At 53.1% G+C, this 26,373-nt stretch overlaps 2 protein-coding genes and 1 pseudogene across 2 annotated transcripts; 2 read left to right on the top strand and 1 right to left on the bottom strand.

The window, feature by feature from the left end:
• The first annotated feature begins 5,271 nt into the window (after positions 1–5,271).
• On the top strand, positions 5,272–9,752 carry LOC136477573 (protein NRT1/ PTR FAMILY 6.4-like). Its single transcript, XM_066475777.1, has 4 exons — positions 5,272–5,429; positions 5,522–5,866; positions 5,951–6,504; positions 8,542–9,752. Exons 1-4 carry the CDS (start codon positions 5,427–5,429, stop codon positions 9,464–9,466), a joined length of 1,827 nt encoding a protein of 608 aa, XP_066331874.1. The 5' UTR covers positions 5,272–5,426; the 3' UTR covers positions 9,467–9,752.
• A 147-nt stretch (positions 9,753–9,899) lies between these two features.
• On the bottom strand, positions 9,900–13,144 carry LOC136477574 (potassium channel KAT4-like). Its single transcript, XM_066475778.1, has 2 exons — positions 12,370–13,144; positions 9,900–12,294 (listed from the first exon to the last, which is right to left on the bottom strand). The coding sequence occupies exons 1-2, from the start codon at positions 13,138–13,140 to the stop codon at positions 12,280–12,282; spliced, it is 786 nt and encodes a 261-aa protein (XP_066331875.1). The 5' UTR covers positions 13,141–13,144; the 3' UTR covers positions 9,900–12,279.
• A 457-nt stretch (positions 13,145–13,601) lies between these two features.
• The window catches only part of LOC136477570 (uncharacterized), a 32,404-nt pseudogene continuing 19,632 nt past the window's right edge, over positions 13,602–26,373 (top strand).

Genomic DNA, 26,373 nt, shown 5'->3' with positions numbered 1-26,373 from the left:
CGAAGGAAGCTATGCATGCCAATTGCCACACACGTATCCTATTCCAAATGGGCCGGGGCACAGCGGGCTTATCGGCATGTGCCGACCTGATCGTGGCGGGATTCCAGATGGGGCAGTATGTGTCGTCCATGCAATTTTGAGAATGTTCAAGGCACAAATCATCATTAGCGCATTTCCAGCTAGCTTCAAGATAAACAATGGTGCGCGAGGACACAGAAAAGGGTTACCGACACAGGCAGAGGAGATGTTGGAAGGTACACGGCGTGATCATGATCGTGATCGTGTGTGCCCCTCCCCAGTCCTGTCAGCAACAGTTCCAACACACGGTCCGGGTCAATCAGCAACCTTACACTTACAGGTGTGCAAGAGCCAACCACCGTGTGTCAGTGTCACTGCTGTGCTGTATCTTCACCTCCGAAAGAGAGCTAATCGAAGAGTACAAATTCGAAGCTTGATTTTCCGTAAATATTAAATGTCAGTTCTTATCATGAGCTGCTAGGCTGCTGCTAGCACAAGACGAAGCCTGTGATCGACATCCAAAAACGCAGACAGCATAACGCCCCCACGTGTAGCTCGTTTAATTTTCTCGACGACGTTGCAAGTCGTCTTGCACAGACACGTGTCCTTGTTGGATTTAGTCAGCACTCGCCAGCGTGGACCTCACACGTCGGCGCGTGAGTCCGCGTACGAGGGGTCATTTTCACTTGTAGCTCTACGCGGCCATTCTCCGGGAAATCACGCGGAGAAACAGGGAACGTTTCGCTGCCGAGCTTGCATGCGGTAGTGCAAGGCGTGCCCCGGCGCCCGGCCGATTGGCAGATTGGGTGTTCAATTCTACGATTACGAAGGTAACAGGCATCTTTCGGGTACTGCCGCGTGTGTAGAGCATTTTAGGCCTCGTCTGGTTCCGCGTTGGAGCCGTGCCAAACGGACATACGACGTCCTTAACTGTTCCACGCATCCTCCTTCATCATAGGTATTGCCCTTCCTGAACAAACTCCACCTATGGGCCATGTAGTCTTTTGTATTAAGGACGACTGATAATCTAACTATCCTAAGTTTAATCTATATCGCGTATTAAGGACTAATATTTTCTCTTCTCAGATATTCCACCTTCGCTCTCTCCTGAGTCCGTCTATTCCTTCAATCCATCGAGCATAAGAGTTATGTCTAATTTTACTAAGGATAGTAGCATGCGGTGGATCTGGGGTAAAAATTCTAATTTGTTAATTGTCCGGTCTGTGTGTCGAACTCACAACTCAAGCTTATAGGAGTTAGAATAGCATGCGTCAATAGAGTCCAATTCCTAGATATATTGGAATAGATAACACAAGTTATACGTTCTGTTGCAATGCACGAATATGTCTGCTGAGTAATAGGATTATAGAAAAAGAACAATAATGTTTTACAACCTTACACAAACATTATTAGACCAACTATTTTAAACTAAAGTAATGTTGTGCTAAGGACGTCCGTCCGTCTGAACAATCATTGATGGGCCATGACACCAGCCCAACAACCCAACTCTCCACTTGCGTCTCTGCTCGTCCAACCTTATCTGCTCGTGAGCCCATCATCGTTCCTCTCCATTCACCGCACCACCATCGCATCCGCCCAGCCACGCGTGCTCTAGCGCAACCACGCCACCGCGGATCTCTCCACCGTGTGCGTGCTCCAGTGCGACTACACCACCACAGCGCTCTGCACCGCGCCCAACCGCCCGCCATCCTCTCTCTCCACCACGCTGCAGTGCAGCCGACTACCATCCTTCCTCTCCACTGGGCCATCCACCTGTCGCGACGTTCTCCACCGCACCCGCCGCCATCTCCACCGAAGTTGCGCGCCACTCCGCGGCATTGAGCTCTGCACCGGCGTCGAGCTCCGTGTCGACAAGCCTCCAATCGTCTAAGCGGCAAGTAGATGTTGCGCTGAAAACACATGTTTGCAAGCGTATGTTTCATATGTTTCAGAGGTATGTTGCAAGTGTTTTGTATGGATGTTGCAAAAGTAAATCAGGATGTTGCATATGTGCAATGGTTGTACACGTATGTTGCAGACGTCTGTTCCCAATATTTCATCTGTTTTTAGACGTATGTTGCAAGTGTGTTTATTTGGATGTTGCATATGTTTCACACATATGTTGCAAGTGTTTTATCTGAATGTTGAGTATGTTTGCAATGGTTTTCGAGTGTTTTTAGGTGTTTTGCAAGTGTTTCAGGCTAATGTTTCAAGTGTTCTATCTATCTTCAGATGTATGTTGCAATTGTTGCATCTAGATGTTTCAAAAGTAGATCGTGGTGTTGCACATGTTGCAATATGACCCGCCTACTACAGCTGTTGGAGGAGGCGTGAGGGGTTGGGTGGGGCACAGACGCCGCGTGGGGTCGAGCGGGGGGCATAAACGCGCATGGGGTCAGGTGGGGCATAGACGTCACGTGGGTCGAGCAGTACGCAGGGTGCAGGCGCGAGTGTCTGTTTGGACGTCCGGGCGCTAGCACTAACGTTTCAGCTATAATTTGATGTTGTGTTTTGTATACAGTTGATCTTATTATCTTACTCTTCTCTATATAAATTTTATCAAACCTAAACGGCTCGTTTGGTTGGGGGTAATTGAAAGTAGGGAATATGAGTTTAGAGATAATAGTTTAGGAATCTTTTGTTTCTTTCATGGGAATGAGAGTTTTGGTGGGAAGGGAAAGGAGAGTTTAGAGGACCAACTCCTACTAATCAATTCTCTAGGGGAGGGGTGGAAATTAGGTGTGAGTTGTGTTCATAATAAAAGAAAAGTAGATCATCATTGTCCATCATGATTTGCCTTTTAATTTCCCTTTCAAAACCCCAACATCAAACAGGGGATACGAATTTCATCCTCAATTCCCTTTCTCATTTCCCTCTACGAACCAAACAAGCATTGAGAATAAAAGTCAATTTTCCACCTCAATTCCATCTATCAACTCCCACCGCTAATTCTCATGCCTCTTCCCACGTACTTGACAAACACACCAAAAGGGTTTGACAAAGGACAACTGAGAGGTCCTTACATCGATGATGATTTAAGACTGAAATTGACGGACACGAGTTTCTGGTTTTCTTAAGAATTTCTTAGATTTATTTTTTCCCTAGCTTAATTATCAGAGTTAAAGTAGAGGCTCTTGAAACTCCAACCACCATGTGTAGTTTTCACGTAAACATGCATCACGTCCAATGAGAGTGCCATCGCACCAATTTTTCGTGTGGTCGACGATACCTTTGCTCCTTTTTACTAGAGACAATTATCCTCGATCACGGAATCCCGCGAGTAGCAAAAGGGGAAACTGAGAAGTGAGAACACAAGGCCAAAGATAAAATTAAAGGCGCAATGATTTGCAGCCATGCAATGCAGCAACACGTCGCCATGAAGGAGGCTGCTACCCTACTCCACCACGCAAATTTGGGACGGGCTGGGCTGACGGCTCCCGTCGCTGGCCACGTCAGCGCCCAAGTCCCACTCCCAGGGGCCACGCGCACGCCCCACCGGGCTCTTCCATCCAAATTCCCACTCCTCGGGAAAGGAAGAGTTCTTGCTCGCCGGACGGAGCCGTCCACGTCGCGGAGGACAACGGGCTCCACCCAACGGGGAAATGACACGTCCTCGCCGACGGCGGCAGTTTCGGACGCGCCCGGCCGGGCTGGGCGGCTGCGCCGCCGTCCCCGCCTTTCACGAGTGGGGGGCCTGCCGACGGCGCGCTCGTGGCGGGTTGCGTGGCGGCACGCGGACGCGTCGGCGACGGGCAGCTCCGGCCCGCGCGGACGCGCGGTGGCCGCGGCGTGCGCCGTCGCTGTCGCCGTTGCCTTGGCCCACGTGAGCACAGGCACAGCGCGCGAGCCAGTGAGCGAGCGGCGCCTCGCACTTGTCCTCCTAATCATCGGAATCTTGTGCGCCGTAATGCGCGTGTGGGCAAGTGTGATGCCGACGTACGGTGGAGGCGCGCAAGGGGTGAGAATGAGAACATGTCTCCTTTCGGAAACAACAGCATCAAAGCTTAGATACATCCATCGTTATGGGGATTCAAGATACATCAGCTAATCTATGATACAATGCCCTCCACATCCAGCTTACCTTCTTGTACTAGCTTTTCTGCCATGTCCTGCGTTGATGGTGAGACATCGTCAACACAATAGCAAAGGATAAAGATGAGGCGTCATATCTCATCGTTTCGATCGACAGGCTTAATCAACTGACTAAGTCAGGCGTTACTGCTTTATACTACTCCGATCTGTGCACCACTTCAGAAGCACTCACTCAGCCAACGTAGATCCAAAGATGCTTTTGTCGAGATACAGATACTAATCATGTAACATGGGGCTAGATCTAGACGTTACGGGAGGGGATTATGTGGCTGACAAGCATTGAAGCATACAGTGACTTGGCTAAAACCAGGCCACCGCCTTCCCAAAGACGATCATATGCTGCGCAGAGGATCCGCTACTGCAACTGCAATCTTTGGTGGGAAATAGCAAATTCCCCTCCACCACGTACCGGAGATTTTTGGCAGGGCCAGCATCCACCCAGCCCGGAACCCGCCAGGTCATCCTCGCGCTTCTTGTCCGTCCGTTCCCGCTTCCCGGGGCCGGGCCGAAGTGCCGAACGCGCGGGCTGAGGGCAGCAGCACAGTCTCTCCCCGTCTCCGCCAGTCGTCATCCTCGCTTTGGAGTTTGGCCGCCTCACCAACGCTACCCAAATCCAGCAAAGTGTCTCCAACGAGCAACCCACCCAGACACTCAAACAAAATCAGTCTTTAACAGAGTACCTATATAAAAAATTTATTTTAGGTTATTTGAGAGGCACAATCTAAATATGGACATCCTCTCTTCTGAAAACTTATTTACAGAAAGGATTCTTTTTTAGGTCTGATTGTCGGAGAAAATGCCGAATAGATATTGAACATTTTACCTCTAGTGCTACTCATAGAACGAATGAGTCTTGTATTTTGGTTGTTGTTGTTGGAGATAACCTAAATGTGATGCAATTTGCAGTGGGGGAAAAAAGTAACAAGAGCAGAATCCCGAGCAGCAGCGGTAGGTGCAGCCACGCCCCTTCTTCGTTTAGCCTGTTCGGTTGGCTGGTTCGTATCGTTACTGATTCGTGAAAAAGTACCGCTGGCTGGTTTATGTGAGAGAAAAATACTATTCCAGCTAGAAATTTTCGATCGTTTAGAACGAACCACAGCCAAACGAACCGTCTGCTGGTTCATCATGTGTGTGCCCGCGCGCGCGCCCCCTATAAATCCTCACCCGGCCTCATCCTCTTCGACAGGCTCACAGCGCACACGTTCCTCTCCTTCCTCTTCGTCGTCCTCGCTCCCTGCCTAGCGAGTCCTCTTTCGCCTGCAGAGCCCTGCACCAGGCACAGCTAGCTGCTAGCTGCTAGCCACAGCAGCACAGAAATGGTAACAGCCGCACCCTCTCGTGGTGGAGAGTCGTGATGATTGCTCAGCTCTGATGATTCATGTATATACATACACGAACGTTTGTTGTGTAGGTTTCCGCTGGGGGTCATGGTGGGTACGGCAGCGACGGCGGCGACGGGCAGGAGGCCGTGGACTTCCGGGGCAACCCGGTGGACAAGTCGAGGACCGGAGGCTGGGTGGGCGCCGGGCTGATCCTGGGCACGGAGCTGGCGGAGCGCGTGTGCGTGATGGGCATCTCCATGAACCTGGTGACGTACCTGGTGGGCGAGCTGCACCTGTCCAACTCCAAGTCCGCCAACGTGGTGACCAACTTCATGGGCACGCTCAACCTGCTCGCCCTCGTCGGCGGCTTCCTCGCCGACGCCAAGCTCGGCCGCTACCTCACCATCGCCATCTCCGCCACCATCGCCGCCACCGTACGTGACATGTACATGTTGGCCTGCAGGTGTCGCATTGCACGACTATTGTTCTAACAATAACATGCTGATGACAATTGACAGGGCGTGAGCCTGCTGACGGTTGACACGACGGTGCCGAGCATGCGCCCGCCGGCGTGCGCGAACGCCCGCGGGCCACGCGCGCACCACGAGTGCGTCCCCGCGCGCGGCGGGCAGCTGGCGCTGCTGTACGCGGCGCTGTACACGATCGCGGCGGGGGCGGGGGCGCTGAAGGCGAACGTGTCCGGGTTCGGGTCGGACCAGTTCGACGCGCGAGACCCACGGGAGGAGCGCGCCATGGTGTTCTTCTTCAACCGCTTCTACTTCTGCATCAGCCTGGGGTCGCTGTTCGCGGTCACCGTGCTGGTGTACGTGCAGGACAACGTGGGCCGGGCCTGGGGGTACGGCGTCTCCGCCGTCGCCATGCTGCTCGCCGTCGCGGTGTTCGTGGCGGGCACGCCCAGGTACCGGTACCGCCGCCCGCAGGGCAGCCCGCTCACGGTCATCGGGCGGGTGCTCGCCACGGCGTGGAGGAAGCGCCGGTTGACGCTCCCCGCCGACGCCGCCGAGCTCCACGGGTTCGCCGCGGCCAAGGTCGCCCACACGGACAGGCTCAGGTAACGCAAACGCAGTTGCATCCCTTTCGGTTGCCTTTAATTTGCTGTCGCGTTCGTTCGTTCCGCGATGATGTCTCTGTCTTAGCAGCTAGCAGAGCAAGCGAGATAGGAGTACTCCCTCGTCTACGTTGTGTCAAGTTGAAAGCTAGAATTACGTTTTTTTTTCTTTCTCGACGGCACACATGTGTGTTATTGTTAGGCTCAGCGTCAGCGAACAATCTACTAGCTACTCCTATTAGCTAGACTAGAGTAGCTTAATTAGCTCGAGCCTCGAGGCAAATAAATAAAAATCTTATGGTTGGGATGCATTGCCTTATTGCTTGCTGCATCGCCGGCACACGGATCAGGAAGTCATGCATAGTGCGGGACACGATGACGTCCTACCAGTACGTACGATCGAGCCCGTGGTAGTAACCGCTGGTGCAGAGATTACGTGCATGCGGTTGCAGCGTCCTTGTTTGTTTGCATCGTCACGGCGTGTTTCAAGGGTAAGCCCCAGCTGGCCAGCCACATGAAACTTCCATGGTGATGGTTGCACTAGCATGGACCGACCCCCTAGTCCTGGTCCTGGACGCGATAGGAATAGGATCTGATGTCTGATGAGCAAGACGGAGCGAGTTGGGCAGGTCTATTGTTAGTACGATCACATGCCACTTGTCCGAACCTCGTGTCAGTGTCACGGCTCAATTGTGGACACCAGAGCTGGAGAAGCCGAAACGGGTAACCGAGAGGGCACCCTTGATGTTACTAGTACTACGTAGTTGCTGAGGGCACGCCCAACGCAGGCGATCACGGTTATTAGCCTCACTAAAAAGTATTGAGCCACGTAAATCGAGGCAGCTAAGATTTTTTTATTCCTCAACGCAGACTATAATGGGCCCGTTCGCTTCGCTGAAAAAACGAACCTAAACACTGTTCTGGTTAATTTGTTGTGAAAAAAAAACACTGTTCCGACTGAAAAAAACAAGCTGAAAAAGACGGATTATAAGAGAAACGAACATGGTCAATTTCTGTTTGAACATGGTCCTGACAAGTGTACTTAGGTGGTGTTTAGTTCCTAAAATTTTGCAAATTTTTTCAAGATTTCCCGTCACATCAAATCATTGGACGCATACATGAAACATTAAATATAAATAAAAAATAAAACTAATTATACAGTTTAGACGAAATTTACGAGACGAATCTTTTAAGTCTAATTAGACTATGATTGGACACTAATTGCCAAATAACAACAAAAGTGCTACAGTATCATTTCTTAAAAAAAATCGCCAACTAAATAAGATCTTACTCCATCAAAAAAAAAACATAATTCTAGCTTTGAACCTCTTCAGGCTGCTTTTCCATCCCGGACTGAACTGGTCCTGAAAAAGTAAAGTTAGAGTCGTGTGCCTCCTTGCCACAACGCTAGCTCCATCCACTCCTTCACCTTTTGTCAGCCAAGGAGAACGCAGCTTCTACGGGCATACCTGACACCCAACGGAGCTATCAAACCCTGTGACGCTAGATGAGACGTGGCATATAGGGCAGCACGCCACCGTGGTGCCTTGGGGACGGGCTAATACAACACGCAAAAGAGGGAATTATTGAACTCAGTGGCCAGCCCTACGCAACGGAACTTGGGAGTCTCGTGCGCGATGGCAAAAGAATCTAGACAGGTGGACGTGCCGCCAGAGCCCGTACACTGTTCCGGCCGAAAACTGGTCGATGTGCCGGCCTCTCCCTCTCCCTCTCTCTCCTGAGTCAGCTAGTGGTGACAGACTGACAGCACGGGCGTGTGATGAGTCACGCACACTCGGACACGGACACGGCGTACCGGCTACAATCAATGAGACTGAGCAGCAGTACGTAGCTCATGAGTCCGAGTAGTCGGATCGGTGCACGGCCAAACATCTGTTGTCGTAGGGTAACGTAGGAGTACCTATCATGTACAGTACTGTACGTGTACGTGTGTGTATCGCGCGCACTTCCAGTTCACGACACACGTGCTCCTAGCATCGCTGATCGATTTTTCTCTGTTGCCGTGAATGCATAATGCAGGTGCCTTGACAAGGCGGCGATCGTGGAGGCCGACCTGTCCGCGCCGGCGGGGAAGCAGCAAGCGAGTTCGGCGGTGGCGGCGCCGTCGACGGTGACGGAGGTGGAGGAGGTGAAGATGGTGGTGAAGCTGCTGCCCATCTGGTCCACGTGCATCCTCTTCTGGACGGTCTACTCCCAGATGACCACCTTCTCGGTGGAGCAGGCCACGCGCATGGACCGCCACCTCCGCCGCCCGGGCTCCGGCTCCGGCGCCGGCGGCGGCTTCGCCGTCCCGGCGGGCTCCCTCTCCGTGTTCCTCTTCATCTCCATCCTGCTCTTCACCTCCCTCAACGAGCGCCTCCTCGTGCCGCTCGCCGCCCGCCTCACGGGCCGCCCGCAAGGGCTCACCTCGCTGCAGCGCGTCGGCACGGGGCTCGCGCTCTCCGTCGCCGCCATGGCCGTCTCGGCGCTCGTCGAGAAGAAGCGCCGCGACGCGTCCAATGGGCCCGGCCACGTCGCCATCAGCGCCTTCTGGCTCGTCCCGCAGTTCTTCCTCGTGGGGGCCGGCGAGGCGTTCGCGTACGTGGGGCAGCTCGAGTTCTTCATCCGCGAGGCGCCCGAGCGGATGAAGTCCATGAGCACCGGCCTGTTCCTCGTCACGCTCTCCATGGGCTTCTTCCTCAGCACCTTCCTCGTCTTCGCCGTCGACGCCGCCACCAGGGGCGCGTGGATCCGGAACAACCTCGACAGCGGCAGGCTCGACCTCTTCTACTCGATGCTCGCCGTGCTCGGGGTCGCCAACTTCGCCGTGTTCATCGTCTTCGCCAGGCGCCACCAGTACAAGGCTACCAACTTGCCGGCGGCAGTGGCGCCCGACGGCGCCGGGCAGAAGGAGATGGACGACTTCGTCGTCGTGACGGAGGCCGTCGAAGGAATGGACGTGTAGGGCGGCCACGCATGTCAGACTCACAATCGATCGCTGCGTGCGTGTGTACTAGTGCTGCTGCGTAGTGTGCCTTTTAATTTTGCCTTTGGGTAGTGTGTATGTCTATGGCAAATTTTTCTTTCGCTTGCAGTTTCAGTTTGCTGCTGCTTCGGCTTCGGCCTGCTCTCCTGTAAATAACATAGGAGGCATACGAATTGAGGCGATGTTTTATCCGGTTAGATCGAAAGGGTATATATCGGCGGCAGGTGACTGACAGTCATCTTCCTCCTCGCGCCATCTTTCTTCCTCTCGTGCCCATTCTTCTTCGCGCCCCACCCCCGCCCGTCTCCTTGTCCTCCCCCCCGGCGCTGCACACCGTCCTGCCGTGGAGCGCTATGGTTTTGCAGGAGCTCCACGGCCGCGGAGCACCGACGAAACCCTAGCACACCTGCGGTGGCAGCCTTCTTCCTGTCCATCATCTCCTTCTTCTGCGGTGAGCTCCGGCCATGGACGCGCCTGCCTTGCCCTGGCCCGGCCGCCTCCGTCGCCGCCATGACCCTAAGCCGCCCTCTTGCCGTCCCCACCGCCTGACCGACCTGCCTCCCCCCGAGCCCCCATCTAAGCTCGCCGGAGTTGAGGAAGGAGAGTGGGCTGCCCGCCGAAATCTTAGCAGGCTCTCCCCATGCCGCCGGAATATGGCACCTAAACTCCATAGGGCCCCCACATTGGTTGTACAAGAGGTTGAGCCGAAGGACCCCCAACGAGAAACATGTGGAACAACTTGTTCCTACAATGGAGTCACTACTTGTGACACCACAATCTGCTTGAATGGCTCTTCTTGCTTAGGAGGTGTAGGCTCTCTTTTTTAACAACCGATTCATAGAATCGGTCTTCTCTTTCTTGTATTTGCTCATGAACTTGTCAAAAGCGCATTGACGTCTCACCACCTTCCCTTCATTCTTCACCTCATTACTTGTCCAAGTGCTCATGCAACCTTTCTTCCAATTGAGCCTATTAACTAATAGAACAAACATGTAAAGATATAACCAAGAAAAAGCTGTACCGGTAAGAGACAAAGAAAAATGTTGAACATTCATAAAATCCAAGTTACTAGCTTCACCCATTTGAGCAAGAAGCATACTAATGTGCTCCATGGTAGATTTGTTATCTTCACCGTTAAACTTATAAAATTCCAGTACCCTCCAACCATTGGGAGCTTTAAAGAAATCAAAATGCGGATAGTACAACTTATGTTAAGTAGTCCTACTTGACTTAATTTGCACGCCAAAGCTATTCTCAATAGATTTTGACAATTCATATCTAAACTTATTCGTAGCTTCATTAAAATCGGCAGTAGGAGCCACATGTGCACTACTAAGCATAGGAATTTGACTCGGTGACTTCGGTGGGTTAGGAAGAACTGTATTATACCTCGTTGAAGCTCGATTCACTACTGGTCCATGATCGCCTTGCGTGTTACGAGCCTAACTTAAAGCAAAAGTGACCACCGACATAGATGTGCTAACACCACCTAAATTGGCCTTATCGGTTTCAGTCGCCAAAGAGGCCAATTTGGCTTTGTTAGCCGCCGCGTACAAGCTTATCATAAAAGTTGTAAGGCATACCATATTGAGGTTGCTTAGAAGCTGATTCGTTAGCATATGTATCAACATAATCGATCGTCTTACCCTCTAGCCTATCCATGCATGCCATAAGCATATTAACATCAGTCATGACATTATTATCAGTAATCGTAATTTGATCTTGCAACATCTTAGCATAATCAGCATGAGTATGATAAGGATCTTCTACCTCTTCATTAGTTTTTACCTGTGGTGCAGCAAATGTAGAAGTGTCTGGATCACCGAAGATGGGCTCATGGTATTGAGTAGCTTTGCCCCGCCGATCTTTATTGCAGCTTGCAAGGAACGCTTGTAGATCGGCGGAGAACTTGACCTTGATCTTTTGACGAAGATCCTCGGGAAGCTCTTCGATTGGTGTCGGATTCTTGATATTCCCTTGGTGAAGGGATCACTGTGATCACCCTTATCCTTAGGCTTATCATTGTCCGACGTGCTGCCAGTAGATTGGATCTTCTTCTCTTTCTCCAGCAGAGTCATCAAAAAATGTGTTAACGCTAATTTGGGCCACACACCAGCAAGGGCTAGCACATCCGAGGTCGCACAAGACCTTGATCACAGGAAGAACGTAACGAATCGACAAAACTGTCCAACAAGCTGGTTAGGTCGTTTTGAAGCTCATTTTTCGCCTGGTAGACTCCCGAACACCTCCCAGGAAGACCCGTCGGGGAGGAGCGCGTAGAGGTTGTTCTAGGATCGGCAAGGTCATCTAAACAAGAAATCCAACTTCCAATCGTCAAAAAATACATCGGTTGTAATTGGTGTTTTTTTTTTACGATTAGAAGTTGCATTTCTCAATCGGTCGTAATCCTCTCGTTTATATAGAGGGGGTGCTTTTATCCCAGTAGCAAACAAGTTCAGAACATAATCTCCAAGTTTCCCACGTCGAACATAGATTCGAAACCGATTTGAAAACAAATCAGTCCGAAATAGACCGTTGCCGGTTTTCATGGGACCTGGCTCTCCAGCTGAGCCACACTAATAGAGGAACCGCCCTCGCTGGTATGGGAACCGGCCTAGGCGGTTTGGCAGGGCAGAGCAAGCCCAATTTTGTCCTTCTCTTGCTTATGCTTTGATTTTTGTCGCACCAAATATTTTTCTAATATTCTCTTGATGCCAAGAACTTATTGGTGTGGCCCAATTCCTCCGTTGGCACACTTTTGGGTGTCAACACAGGTACATACGTGTTCATTCTTATTTTGCAAAGCACTAGCACACGGACAAGTGATCTCCGTCTCTTAGCACGTCGATGTCCTCAACTTTGGCGCCGTCAACGTTGAGCACCGTCGTCACCACCTTCCTGAACTTGGCCTCCACAACACTCCTCAGCTCCCGCATGGAACCAGGAAGGCATAAAAGCATCCCTGCAGCATTTTCAGACTTGTGATGGATAACCACTCGCAGCTTGGCCTCTCTACGCAGCGACATTCTCAGCTGATCAGCCTCTTCCGGTCCCTCCGGGTCGAACATCTCGCTCCTCCGCCTCGACATTGATGCTGAGGTCGCGGTTTCGGCCTCAATCTGATCTGCGATCTCCCAGAACAATGGCGCTTCTTCCCTTGCAACTTTCCACGCGGGAGATCCAAGGTGCTGAACGAAGTTGCACATCACCCTGGCGGCGTCGGCGGTGTGAGGCCGGACTACCCGCATAAGGTGGCCTTGGCTGACGCGCACGGCCTGGGTGAGCCTCCTGCACCGGACGATGAACGGCTGTGGGATGTTGAGCATCACGCCGATCTCGCCGGCGATGCCGCACCGATATGCCCTTGATACGACCGTCTCCGTCCCGTCGGCAGTAGTCGCCAAGACGTCGACGGAGCCGGACACGATGATGTAGCAGTCCGTCGGGGTCTCGTTCTGCTGGACAATGTCGGCCTTGGCTGGGAAGAACTGCGCCGTCGCGTCGGCGACGAGGTACACGACGAGGCCCTCGGAGACGCCCCGGAACAGGTACGCGTCCTCGACGGTGTCTCGGAACAGGTGCTGCGCGATCCCCGACCGCACGGCCCTAGGCATCTCGGACAAAAGCTGCTGCTGGAGCAGCTGCTCCGTCATGTCGAAGTTGTACGATAATGTCAATACATATTCACGATAGTTGGGTTACTATAACACATAGGGATATTTACCATAAGATTATAGGAAACCACTTAGTAAGGAGTTACTATAATCTCATAAATTAACATAGTAATTATCATAACTCAAAGTGGCTATAAAATAAGTTATTTTGTAGCCAGCTACAGGTAGTAGTTCTCTCTCTCTATATATATATAAAAGTACTCCATGATCAGTCTAATGATACTTATTATATATCATAAATATTAATATGTTTTTATATAAATTTAGTTGAATTTTTAAAAATTTGACTCCTTCGTAAACAAGATGTGTATTATTTTGGAAGGGAGCGAGTAGGCAATTGGCACGAGGCCCGCCGGACTGGAGCGGCCGAATCGCGGCCCTCAATCCAAACACGACGCTCGCCAGCGCTCAAATTTGGACGGGCCGGCGCTGGCTTCGGCCCAAACGTACCCCCCCTACTCGGAGTAGTTCCTTCCTGTAATATCTGCTAAAAAAAATCCTTCCTGTAATCCTGTTCCAGCGCCACCCGCCCGGCCGGCCGGCCCCGGTCTCTTCTCGGTTCTCGCCGCCCCTCGCCCTCCTAGAGTTGCCGCCCCTCGCCGCCGTCCATTCCACGCCCCTCCGCTTTCTATGGCCTATGTAGGGTTGGTCTAGAAGGCCTGCCGGCGGTTGGATTTCCGCGGGGAACATTGCTGAGTCCGCTCCGACGTGCTCCTGGCGCTGCTCTGAGAACTGGATATGTTGGGCCTAGCACCCCTCCGCTCTGCTCCTCTCCCTATCCGCGCCTCCGCCACCGCCACCGCCTGCGGCCAAAACACCTCGGTAAAGCCCTGCGCCTTCCCCTCCTCTCTCTTTCTCCTCCCGCCACCTCCTTTTTCATGTCACGCGAAATGATGTCTTGTTCTCTTCCTCGGACGGGCAGCAGCAGCAGCAGCTCGCCAATGGTGGCCAGCTCTCGCTTCTCGCTCCAGAGGCGGCCGAAGGTGACACGGCGCTGCCGGAGAATATGCACAAGTGGAGGATGGTCGTCGCCTACGATGGAACAAAGTTCAAAGGTTTGACTTGATTCCTGATACACCCTTCGTCTCAAATCAGAGGTCATTTTAGTTTTTTTTTTTGTCTAAGTTAAATTTCTCTAGTTTTCGGCGAGGTTTATAGAAAAAATACACCAACATTTAAAATATCAAATAATTTTTATTAAATCCACCTTGAAATTTAATTTGTACATGTTAATAGGTTTTTGTATAAACTTCGTCAATGCTAGATTAATTTAGAAGAAAACTAAAATGACGTACAACTTGGAATGGATCCAGTGCTAAATAGAGTCACGGTGACAGCCATGAGTAAAGCCACTTTTTTTTTTTTTTTTGCCAGGAGCTCCAGTTCACCAGTGTCTAGGGATGAAAGCGGGAACGGGAAATTCCCGTACCGACCGACACCGAATACCGAAATTCTCGACCGGATATCATTTTCTCGGGATAAAACGGGTTCGGGAGGAAATCCGGGAAAATTCGGCGAATCCGGGATCGAAATCGGTTAGAGTGATTTCCCGACCGAATTAGCGGATCCCATATTTTCTCAGGAAAATTCCCGCGGGAAATTCCCGTTTTTAAGGCCTGCAAACAGCCCAACGTTGGCCCAGTGATACCGTCGGTCATAGCTGCCCATCGTTGCTTGGCCCAGGAAGCAGCAAGGTTTGGCTTTGTTCATTTTTCCCGACCGAATGAGCTGACGAGTCATGCATGCTGCCCATCGTTGCTTGGCCCAGGAAGCAGCAAGGTTTGGCCTTTGTTCATCTTTCTTTTCCATTTTCTTTTTTTTTTGGTAGTTCTGTAGTTTTCTTTGCATAAATATTCTGACGAGCTAACTATTTGCTATTGTTTGCATATGGATTATGCATGGTTGCTATTGTTGCATCGAGCTCATTGTTTCAAGTGGTTACATATATCGATGTTTCCGTTTTGTGTTACCGCTTCCCGATCGTAATCGACACGTTCTCGTTCGAAATATTCCGTTCCCGATATCCCGTAATACCGGATTCGTTTTCCCGTCCGACCTTTCCGTTCCCGTTCCCGTTCCCGGCCAAAAAATACAGGAGCGGGAATGGTTAAGATATTTTTCCGACCGTTCCCGACCGTTTTCATCCCTACCGGTGTCTACGTACATGTACTCTCTGAACCGTGCTAGATTCGTTAGCGCGCCCCTCCCTCTTTGCAACCATGGTGGTAGCTCTAGTGACGGCAACCATGACGGCAGCCCCTCCCTCACTCATTGACATGTGGGTCCCATGGCTGAGCATTAAGAAGTAGCTGCAGAGAAGCCGTAGTGCCAAACGTAGCTTTTCATCTAACCAGATTTTTCAACAAGCTGCTGCGGACAGCTGGCAAGATGCTGGCTGAAAAATAAATTTAAGCGGTGGCCAACAGGGCCATAGTCACTCTTGACACAGCTCTCCTTGATATATGCGCTTTACTGATTCATGTCACCAAGTTTCATGGCTCTCCTTCGTATATGCGCTTTACTGATTCATGGTGTTTGGTGCCTTATCTTAGCATATTAAGGCTTTTGTGGTGATGATTTCCGTACATGGTACTACCCGATAACTTGAAGAGTGAAGAGTAGAGAAAGTGCTAGGCTTCAACGCTTCATCTTAACCTTTGTAGATGTGATGTGCTGAATTGTAGATGAAGACATTGTATATCTGAATAATTATTGAGATGGAAAGGAGTGAGGTAACGTTTTTTTGTGGCATCTATGTGTTTATTCCTTTGTAGGCCCATTTGATTAGTTTTGAGATTCGATAGTTGTGCTATTTTGGATTGTAACAATGCACAACAGGAGGTCATCTTTATAATCTCTAATCTTTATAACTGAATTTGCCAAAGTACAATATTCTCTTCTTAATTGTGCATCAAAATTATTTTCTAAAGATTGGGGGTATTAATCGTGGTGGCAAAGACTTCTAGAGGTCTTGCCCCATATAGGAGGCCATCCTTTTAGGATATATTAGAGTAAATCAGAGACAAAAATGGGATTCTTGGAGGGGCTCATCACTGCTGAAGGTTTAAATGACTGTTTACTGTTTACATTTATCAGGCAGCAGCAGCAGCTTGCTAATAGTCTACTGCAACTTTAGTGCACTAGTTACCACATTGTAGCTGTCATCACATTCACAAGTAATTTTCAGTACATATTGGGTATGGACTATGGAGTTTACTGAAAGCATAGGTCTTGTGCTTATAACTCCGCCTATGGTGGGGCGCCTTTGGTGTCCCAGCATAGCAGGTCCCAAGCCCTGGTAAAGGAGGAGGGTTGTGTTAGGCGTGGCGAGCCAATGTAAAAACTTAGCCACTTAAATGGAGATGAAACCCGAAAGAAAATCGTTGGGGCGTAACCCTCTTAGCGACGCGCCATATCGGAACCCGGGTATGGTGTTAAATGGGCAAGGGCCGGGTCGTCATCCCCGTGACGCGCCGTGTCGTGATCTGGGCATGGTGTCAAGTAACCAAGGATCGGGTCGTCGCTTCCTTAGTGGCGCGCTACATCGGCGCCCGGGTGTAGTGAAAAATGAGCAAGGGTCTTCGCATCAGAGTCGACGGGTGCGAAGGGTAAGGAAGCTAGTCGAACCAACTAGGATCCGTTTAGGTAGTTGGAATGTAGGGTCACTTACAGGTAAGTTAAGAGAATTAGTTGATACCGCGACTAGGAGGCGTGTAAATATATTATGCGTTCAAGAGACTAAATGGAAGGGTCAGAAGGCGAAGGAGGTGGACAATACAGGTTTCAAGCTTTGGTACACAGGAACAGTCGCGAATAGAAATGGAGTAGGAGTTTTGATTGATAAGAGCCTCAAGAATGGTGTGGTGGGAGTGAGAAGACAAGGAGATAGGATTATCTTAGTCAAGCTTGTCGTTGGTGATATGGTCTTGAACGTAATTAGTGCGTATGCCCCCCAAGTAGGCCTCGACGAGAATGCTAAGAGACAGTTCTGGGAAGACTTAGATGGCCTGGTTAGAGCTATACCTAGTAGTGAGAAGCTTTTTATAGGAGGAGATCTTAATGGGCATGTAGGTACTACAAGCGCAGGTTTTGAGGCAGTTCATGGAGGTTTTGGGTATGGTAGTAGGAATCAGGAGGGGGAGGAAGTTCTGGACTTCGCGGTAGCTTTTGACCTGATGATAGCCAACACTTTCTTTAGAAAGAGAGAATCTCATCTAGTGACCTTCAGTAGCGGACAACACTGTAGCTAGATTGACTTTGTCCTCGCAAGAAGAAAGGACAAACGAGCATGCTTGGATTGCAAGGTGATACCAGGGGAGTGTGTTGTTTCTCAACATAAGCTTTTGGTGGCAGATTTTCGTTTTCAGGTGCGTGCCCGTAGGGATAAACAAGCTAAGATTGAAAGAACAAAGTGGTGGAAACTAAAAGGGGAGACGTCAGAGGTATTTAGGGAAAGGGTTATCAAAGAGGGCTCTTGGAAGGAAGAAGACGACATAAACAATATGTGGGACAAGATGGCAACCAACATTCAGAAGGTAGCCTCAGAGGTGTGTGGAGTAACCAAAGGAAGGGGACGCGAGGCTAAAGACACTTGGTGGTGGAACAAGGAAGTCCAAAGGGCTATTAAGGAGAAGAAAGAATGCTATAGACGCTTGTACCATGACAGGAGTGTGGACAACATAGAGAAGTACAAGGTGGCAAAGAAGACTGCAAAGCGAGCTGTAAGTGTGGCAAAGGGTAGAGCGTACGAGGATCTTTACCAACATTTGAGTACGAAGGAAGGAGAGAAGGACATTTATAGGATGGCTAGGGTTCATGAGAGAAAGACATGGGACTTCAACCAAGTTAAGTGCATTAAGGATGAAAGGGAGCATCTCTTGGTAAAGGAGGATGAGATCCGACATCGATGGTAAGAGTATTTTGACAAATTGTTCAATGGTGAGAATATGGACACAACCTTTCAGTTGGATGACTCTTTTGATGACACCAATAGGCGCTTTGTGCGGAGAATCCAAGAATCTGAGGTCAGAGAGGCGTTGAAAAGGATGAAAGGAGGTAAGGCGATGGGACCGGATGGTATCCCAATCGAGGTGTGGAGATGCCTCGGGGACATAGCTGTAGTATGGTTGACCAAGTTGTTCAACCATATTTTTTGATCAAACAAGATGCCTGATGAGTGGAGGAGAAGTATATTGGTACCGATCTACAAGAATAAAGGGGATATTCAAAGTTGTACAAATTACCGGGGAATTAAGTTGATGAGCCATACTATGAAGCTATGGGAGAGAGTTATCGAGCATCGCTTGAGAGCAATAACGCGGGTCTCTATGAACCAATTTGGTTTCATGCCCGGAAGGTCAACCATGGAAGCCATTTTCTTAATAAGACAAATTATGGAGAGGTATAGGGAGAAGAAGAAGGACCAACACATGGTTTTTATTGACTTGGAGAAGGCTTATGATAAAATACCAAGGAATGTTATGTGGTGGGCTTTGGACAAACATAAAGTCCCAACGAAGTACGTCGGGCTCATTAAGGACATGTACAACAATGTTGTGACTAGAGTTCGAACAAGTGATGGAGACACGGATGACTTCCCGATTAGGATAGGACTACATCAAGGGTCAGTTTTGAGCCCTTATTTGTTTGCTTTAGTGATGGATGAGGTCACAAGGGACATACAAGGGGACATCCCTTGGTGTATGCTTTTCGTGGATGATGTAGTGCTAGTTGATGAAAGCCGGACAGGAGTAAATCAGAAACTGGAGTTATGGCGGGAGACTTTGGAGTCCAAAGGTTTTAGACTTAGTAGAACTAAAACTGAGTATATGAGATGTGACTTCGGCACTACTACTCGGGAGGAGGAAGATGTTAGTTTGGAAGGTCAAGTAGTGCCTAGGATGGATACCTTTCGATATTTAGGATCAATGCTACAGAGGGACGGAGATATTGATGAAGATGTTAGCCATAGAATCAAAGCAGGGTGGATGAAGTGGCGGCAAGCGTCTGGTGTCCTATGTGACAAAAGGGTACCACAGAAGCTAAAAGGCAAGTTTTATAGGACGGCGATTAGACCTGCTATGTTGTATGGTGCAGAATGTTGGCCTACGAAAAGACGACATATTCAATAGCTAAGTGTCGCGGAAATGCGTATGTTACGTTGGATTTGCGGGCATACAAGAAGGGATCGAGTTCGGAACGATGATATACGTGAGAGATTAGGGGTAGCGCCAATTGAAGAAAAGCTTGTCCAACACCGGTTGAGATGGTTTGGACATGTGCAACGGAGACCTCCAGATGCACCGGTGCGTAGTGGAATCCTAAGTCAGGATAGTAACGTGAAGAGAGGCAGAGGAAGACCGAAGTTGACTTGGGTAGAGGCAATAAAAGGAGACTTGAAAGGATGGAATATACCCAAAGACTTAGCCTTAGATAGGAATGCTTGGAAGACAGCTATTCACGTGCCTGAACCTTGATTGTTTCTGTTGGGTTTCAACTCTAGCCTACCCCAACTTGTTTGGGACTTAAAGGCTTTGTTGTTGTTGTTGTTGATAGGTCTTGTGCTTATCTACTTAGGATACTTATCTAGAGTAGTAGGTGGCTGTGTCATCCCTTATCTTTATCCTTATCTTGCTTTAGCATCTACTTCAGCATTTTTAGAGTATGCTATAATCCTTTCTTAAGGACCAAGTATGCTACCCTATATGTATCCCCAACCTGCCATGGTTTGTGGCAAGGCTAATGAAATCTGAATCTAGCCCCAAACCTGTGTTTTGTCTACAACAAATGGTATCAAGAGCCTACTTCTTCCTGGGTTCTTCTTCCCCATCCCAATCCGGCTCCATGGCTAGCCATTCCCGCTCCCACTCTTCCCACTCCTCCGTCGAGAGCACGACCTTTGTAGGACGGCGCAGGTAGGTAGCAGCGCGCAACAGTGCGGGTGGCGGATGCGCGCGACGCGGAGTTGGAGGCGGCGGAGAGGCGGCAGTGGGAGGTGGCGGACCGGGCGGAGGCAGCCGCTCGAGCGGAGTGGCTCGCGACTACCGAACTCGTGGCCGAGCGGGCCGCGGAGACGGCCATGCAGGCTGAGGAGGCGGCAGCGGCTGCTGCTTTGCGAGGCGCACACGGAGCGGATGACTGTGGCGGACGCGGAGCCCACGCCCGAGGCGCACATGGTGCGGATGGCCTGGGCGGACGTGATGCGGATCGTCTGGGCGGACTGCATGGGCGCAGCTTCGATGACGTACGACCTGGCGGACGCGATGCGGACCTCCTAGATGGGCTCGGAGGACGCAACCACTGGTGGGACCCGCACATCGAGCGTGACCTGGAGGCCAAGCGGGACTGGGAACGCGCGGCGCACGAGCGGGCCCTGCGTATAAATGTCCATGCAGCCCGAGGCACAACGGCACGGAACGGAGCCTTCTTTTTTAGCCCGACATGAGCCCAGCTCGGCCCGGTGACATGCGGGCCCGGGCTGGCCCGACCTGAAGGAGCAGGCCATGCCTAGGCCGCTGCTCAGGCCCGTGGGCTGGCACGGCACGGCCCGCCCTGAGTCAGTCGGCCCAGCCTCCCCCCTTCTCACTCATCCTCCCCTCCCCAAGGCCCAGCGCGGCTGGCCCACCGTCCCCGCCTCCCCCCTCCTCATATATAAGCGCACTCCCACCATCCCCACCCCTCCCTTTCCCCGAGGAACGCCATCGCGGTCGAGAGCCTCGCCGCTCCTCGTCTCCTCGAGCCGTCGTGAGGTCTTCCCCGAGCCGACGCCCTCGCCGTTTGTCTTCCTCCGTGCTGGCTCGTGTCGCCGCCTCCTCTTCCTCCTTCCTTGCCCCACCGTCGAGTCGGAGCACCACAGACATGGCCTCCTCCCTCGATGCCGGCGAGGCCAGGCGGCGCCCTCCCTCCCTCCCTCGTCCTCCATCTCTCCCTCCCCGTGCGGATCTCTCTCCCTCTCCCTCTCCCTCTCCCTCCCTCCCTCAGCTTAGATTCAGTGGCCTCTCTCTCTCCCTCATCCTCGGTGCACGACGGGCTCCCTCCCACCCTCTCCCTCGGCGTACGGCGGGCTCCCTTGCCGTGCCTCCTCCGCTCAGATTCGGCATAGGTACGACGACCTCTCTCCCTGCCCCTGAGATCCGGAGCTCCGCCGCTCCCAGCCTCGGCGGCTACCTCCTCCTCTCCTCCCCACGCGGCCGCGGCGCACGCCCAAGGCCCCCGCGCGGTGGCTGGCCTCGAGCCCCCGCCGTTCCTCCACGACCCCGGCGACCCGGCCTACCCTCTCCTCCCTCCTCTCTCTCTCTGTCGGCACTCAGTGGGCCTCGGGCTGGCACATCCTATGAAAATGGCCGCGCTTCTCGGGCTGGCCCGGCACGGAAATCGGCCCATAGGGCCGTGCCTGGGCCGAAGGCCAGGCCCATGGCCCTGTGAGGCACGGCCCGGGAGGCATGGCGTGCTATGCCGGCCTATTGGCTATTGGGCCGTGCTGGCACGTGCCCGTGCCGGGCCGGCCCGTTGGCCATCTTTAGCCCTGCGCGACTTCGAGCGGGACCAGGGCGGACGTGGCTTCGACGCATGCAGCCACAACAGATGTGACCTGGATAGGCGGACGGGACGCTGGCGCGTGGAGCCCTCACAGGCGGCGCGCCTCCCCTTCCTCGGACCGGCATCGTGGTCACCGTGGATGGCCCGGCTCCCCTCCCATCGTCCAGACCGTTGTCAAGGACATCGGCACCGGTGGCGGATGGCCCATGTTCACCAAGACCAACTACGCCGAGTGGTCCATGGTGATGAAGGTGAAGATGCAGGCGCGGCGCATGTGGAACACGGTACAGTACGGCGACGCCGACTTCGACGAGGATCGGCGGGCGCTGGAGATGCACTCCTCCCTTGCAAACAAGGAGACCGCCAAGGACACCTGGGACGCCATCGCCGTGGTACGCATCGGCAGCAACCGTGCCCTCAGATCCATGCTTCAGAAGCTACGTCAGGAGTGGGAGAACCTGGCTTTCAAGCCAGGCGAGGACATCGACTACTTTGCTCTCCGCCTGAACACCATGATGCAACAGTTGGCGTGGTACGGCGACGACGACATCGACGAGGAGAGAGCCATCGAGAAGTTCCTTCGCGTCGTCCCCAAGAAGTACACGCAGCTGGCTCTGTCGATCGAGACGCTGCCGGACTTCTCCGAGCTCACGATCGAGGAGGTGACGGGCCGCCTCATGGTCGTCGACCACTGCGAGCAGCTACCCTCAGAGCCGGTCACCATTGGTGGCAAGCTTCTCTTCACTGAGAAGCAGTGGCTCGACCGCCAGCGGGAGTGGAAGAAAGGCCAGGCCTCGGGTTTGTCGAGCAGCCGCAAGCGCTGGCCACACAAGCAGGACAAGGCGCGTGGTGGCGCTCCTGATGGCATCGACGGAGAGCACAAGGCCACCCACAATGACACCTGCAAGAACTACGGCAGGACCGGCCACTGGGCCAAGGACTACCGGCAAGCGAAGAGCGACGGTCAGGCACACGTCGCGCAAGCGCAGGAGGGTGACGAGGCGGCTCTGTTCTCCATGCACGGGTGCATCGAGCTACACTCACCTCCCGCGCCGGCTGCCGCCGTGCTCCTCCACCTTGACGAGCCATGGGCCCATGTCTTCCTCAGCAACGAGTCCAGCGATGACAAGATTGACGGCTGGTACCTCGACACCGGCGCCACCCACCACATGACCGGGCAGCGGGAGTTCTTCTCCGAGCTCGACTCCGGCGTTCGAGGCTCCATCAAGTTCGGGGACGCCTCTGCCGTGGAGATCAAGGGCGTCGGCTTCGTCGTCTTCACCGATCACCACCAAGACTAGCGAGCACCGGCTGCTCATCGGTGTCTACTACATCCCCGCGCTGAGGAACTCCATCATCAGTTTGGGACAAATGGATGAGAACGGCTCGCGTGTGGAGATCTTGCACGGGTCCTGCGTATCTATGATCGCCATCGTCGCCTTCTCGCCGTGAACAGAGGCACCAACCGCCTCTACGTCCTCCACGTGCAGGTGGCGCAGCCCGTGTGTCTTGCAGCCCGCCGCGACGACGACGCCTGGCGGTGGCATGAGCGCTTTTGGCACCTCAACTCTGAGGCCCTGAAGTAGCTTAGCAACAAGGAGATGGTGCAGGACATGCCGCGAGTCGAGCACGTGGAGCAGTTCTGCGACACCTATTTCCTCACCAAGCAGCGGCGGCTCCCCTTCCTCGTCAGGCGAGCTTCCGTGCCAAGGAGAAGCTAGAGCTCGTGCACAGCGACCTCTGCGGCCCCGTGACACTGGCCACACCTGGAGGCCAGCGCTTCTTCCTGCTCCTCGTCGACGATGTGTCTCGTTACATGTGGGCGGTCCTACTCGACACCAAGGCGGCAGCTGTGGATGCCATCAAGCACCATCAAGCTGCTGCAGAGAAGGAGTGCGGCCGCAAGCTTCGGGTGCTACGCACCAACAACGGCGGCGAGTTCACGGTGGCTGAGTTCATGGCGTACTGTGCCGACGAGGGGATCCAGCACCACTTCTCCGCGCCGTACACCCCGTAGCAGAACGGCGTCGTTGAGTGCCGCAACCAGACGGTGGTGGCCACCGCCCATGCCCTCCTCAAGCAGAGAGGGATGCCGGCAATCTACTGGGGTGAGGCGGTGATGACCGTTGTTCACCTGCTCAACCACTCACCCACCAAGGCCCTCGACGACAAGACACCATATGAGGCCTGGCACGGGCGCAAGCCAGTGGTGAGCCACCTCCGCGTCTTCTGCTGTCTCGCATTCGCCAAGGAGCTCAACCACGTCGGCAAGCTTGACGACCGTAGCACGCCGGGGGTCTTCATTAGCTACGCGGAGGGCGTCAAGGTCTACAGCATCCTCGACCCTGTGACACAATGCGTCCGCATCTCCTAGGACGTTGTGTTCGACGAAGGGCGAGGTTGGACCTGGGACAAGGCAATGGACGACGGCTCGACTTCGACCCTCAAAGACTTCCTCATCGACTACATCCACTTCAAGGGAGCCGGGGGAGCTAGCAGCTCGTCTTCACCGAGCTCGTCCACCTTAGCACCTGGCTCGCCATCACCTCTGGCGAGTCCTCCACCGCCTGCACCAGCGAGTCCACCAGCTGCACCACCGGCTATGCCCTGCTCTCCTACACTGGCTCCTCACTCTCCTACACCGGCACCCATACCACCGAGATCGGCACCAGCAGCTTCGGTCCGTGATGGGCAGCGCACGGTGGAGTTCGCCACTCCACTGTCCAACGACGAGGACCGCGTCGATGCCTACCACGACGACGAGCCTCTGCGCTACCGCACCGTGGACAACATCTTCGGCGATCAACCTGTCCTTGGACTGGCGACGCACGACTTCGAGGGGGAGCTGCACCTGGCGCACGAAAATGGCGAGCCCCACTCCTTCGCTGGGGCGAAGGGAGACGCGGCATGGCGCGCCGCGATGCAGCAGGAGATGGACGCGGTCGAGCGGAACCAGACGTGGGAGCTGGCGGATCTTCTTGCCGGCCACCGCGCCATCACCCTTAAGTGGGTCTATAAGCTCAAGAAGGATGAGGCTGGGGCGGTGATCAAGCACAAGGCGTGTCTGGTGGCGCGCGGGTTCGTTCAGCAGGAGGGAGTCGACTTCGACGACGCCTTCGCGTCCGTCGCGCGGATGGAGTCCGTTCGTCTCCTCGCGCTGGAGGCTCAGGAGGATTGGTGTGTGTACCACATGGACGTCAAGTCCGCCTTCCTCAACAGTGACCTGAAGGAGGTCTACGTCCACCAGCCGTTGGGATTCGTCATCCCTGCCAAGGAGAACAAGGTTCTCCGCCTGCGCAAGGCCCTCTACGGCTTGCGGCAGGCGCCACGAGCTTGGAACACCAAGTTGGACTCCACCCTCAAGCAAATGGGTTTCCAGTAGAGTCCTCACGAGGTTGCTGTCTACCGGCGGGGCAAGGGAGACAATGCCCTGTTGGTAGGCGTCTACGTCGACGACTTGGTGATCACCGGCACCGAGGAGGCCAAGGTGGAGGCGTTCAAAGAGGAGATGAAGGCAACCTTCCAGATGAGTGACTTGGGCCTTCTCTCCTTCTACCTAGGGATCGAGGTCCACCGGGACAACTCTGGCATCTCCCTACGCCAGACCGGCTACGCCAAGCGCATCGTCGAGTTGGGGGGGCTCACCGGCTGTAACCTAGCCCACACTCCCATGGAGGAGAGGCTGAAGCTGAGCCGCAACAGCACGGTGAAGGAGGTCGACGCCACGCAGTACCAGCATATTGTGGGTAGCCTTCGCTACCTTTTCCACATGCGGCCGGACCTAGTGTTCGCCGTTGGCTACGTCAGTCGGTTCATGCAGCGACCGACGACGGAGCATCTGCAGGCCATCAAGAGGATCCTCCGCTACATCGAGGGCACCACCGACTACGGCTTGCACTTCCCGAGGTGCCCCGGCGTGGAACACTTCATCGGGTACAGCGACAGCGACCTCGCAGGCGACATCGACACAAACAAGAGCACCAGCGGGACGCTGTTCTTCCTTGGCAAGTGTCTGATCAGCTGGCAGTCGGTCAAGCAGCAAGTGGTGGCTCTGTCCAGTTGCGAGGCGGAGTACATCGCTGCCACTACTGCTTCGACTCAGGCTCTCTGGTTGGCTCGGCTGCTGGGTGATCTGCTGGGCAGAGAAGCAGAAGCAGTGGAGCTCAGGGTGGACAGCAAGTCCGCCTTGGCCTTGGCGAAGAACCCCATCTTCCATGAGCACAGCAAGCATATCCACATCAAGTACCACTTCCTAAGGAGCTGCTTGGATGAGGGGAGCATCAAGGCCGGCTACATCAACACCTAGGATCAGCTCGACGACCTTCTCACCAAGTCCCTTGGGTGGGTCAAGTTCCAGGAGCTTCGCGCCAGGATTGGGATGGCTCAAATTCCCCAGAAGGCGCCACACAAGACTTAGAGGGGGAATGAAAGCATAAGTCTTGTGCTTATCTACTTAGGATACTTATCTAGAGTAGTTGGTGGCTGTGTCAGCCCTTATCTTTATCCTTATCTTGCTTTAGTATCTACTTTAGCATCTCTAGAGTATGCTGTAATCCTTTCTTAAGGACCAAGTATGCCACCCTATATGTATCCCCAACCTGCCATGATTTGTGGCAAGGCTAATGAAATCTGAATCTAGCCCCAAACCTGTGTTTTGTCTCCAACATTTATTCC

Source organism: Miscanthus floridulus, chromosome 8 (assembly GCF_019320115.1).
Source record: "Miscanthus floridulus cultivar M001 chromosome 8, ASM1932011v1, whole genome shotgun sequence".
NCBI classification, from domain to species: Eukaryota; Viridiplantae; Streptophyta; class Magnoliopsida; order Poales; family Poaceae; genus Miscanthus; species Miscanthus floridulus.
Note: the sequence above shows the minus strand (reverse complement) of the source record. Positions and strands in the feature narration are given on the sequence as shown.

Bases quoted from the DNA above. Each gene is read 5' to 3' on its own strand.
- LOC136477573 (XM_066475777.1), top strand. The intron at 5,867-5,950 runs GTACGTGACATG...GACAATTGACAG, and splicing joins CCGCCACCATCGCCGCCACC to GGCGTGAGCCTGCTGACGGT. The intron at 6,505-8,541 runs GTAACGCAAACG...TGCATAATGCAG, and splicing joins GCCCACACGGACAGGCTCAG to GTGCCTTGACAAGGCGGCGA.
- LOC136477574 (XM_066475778.1), bottom strand. From the start codon at position 13,140: ATGACGGAGCAGCTGCTCCAGCAGCAGCTTTTGTCCGAGATGCCTAGG.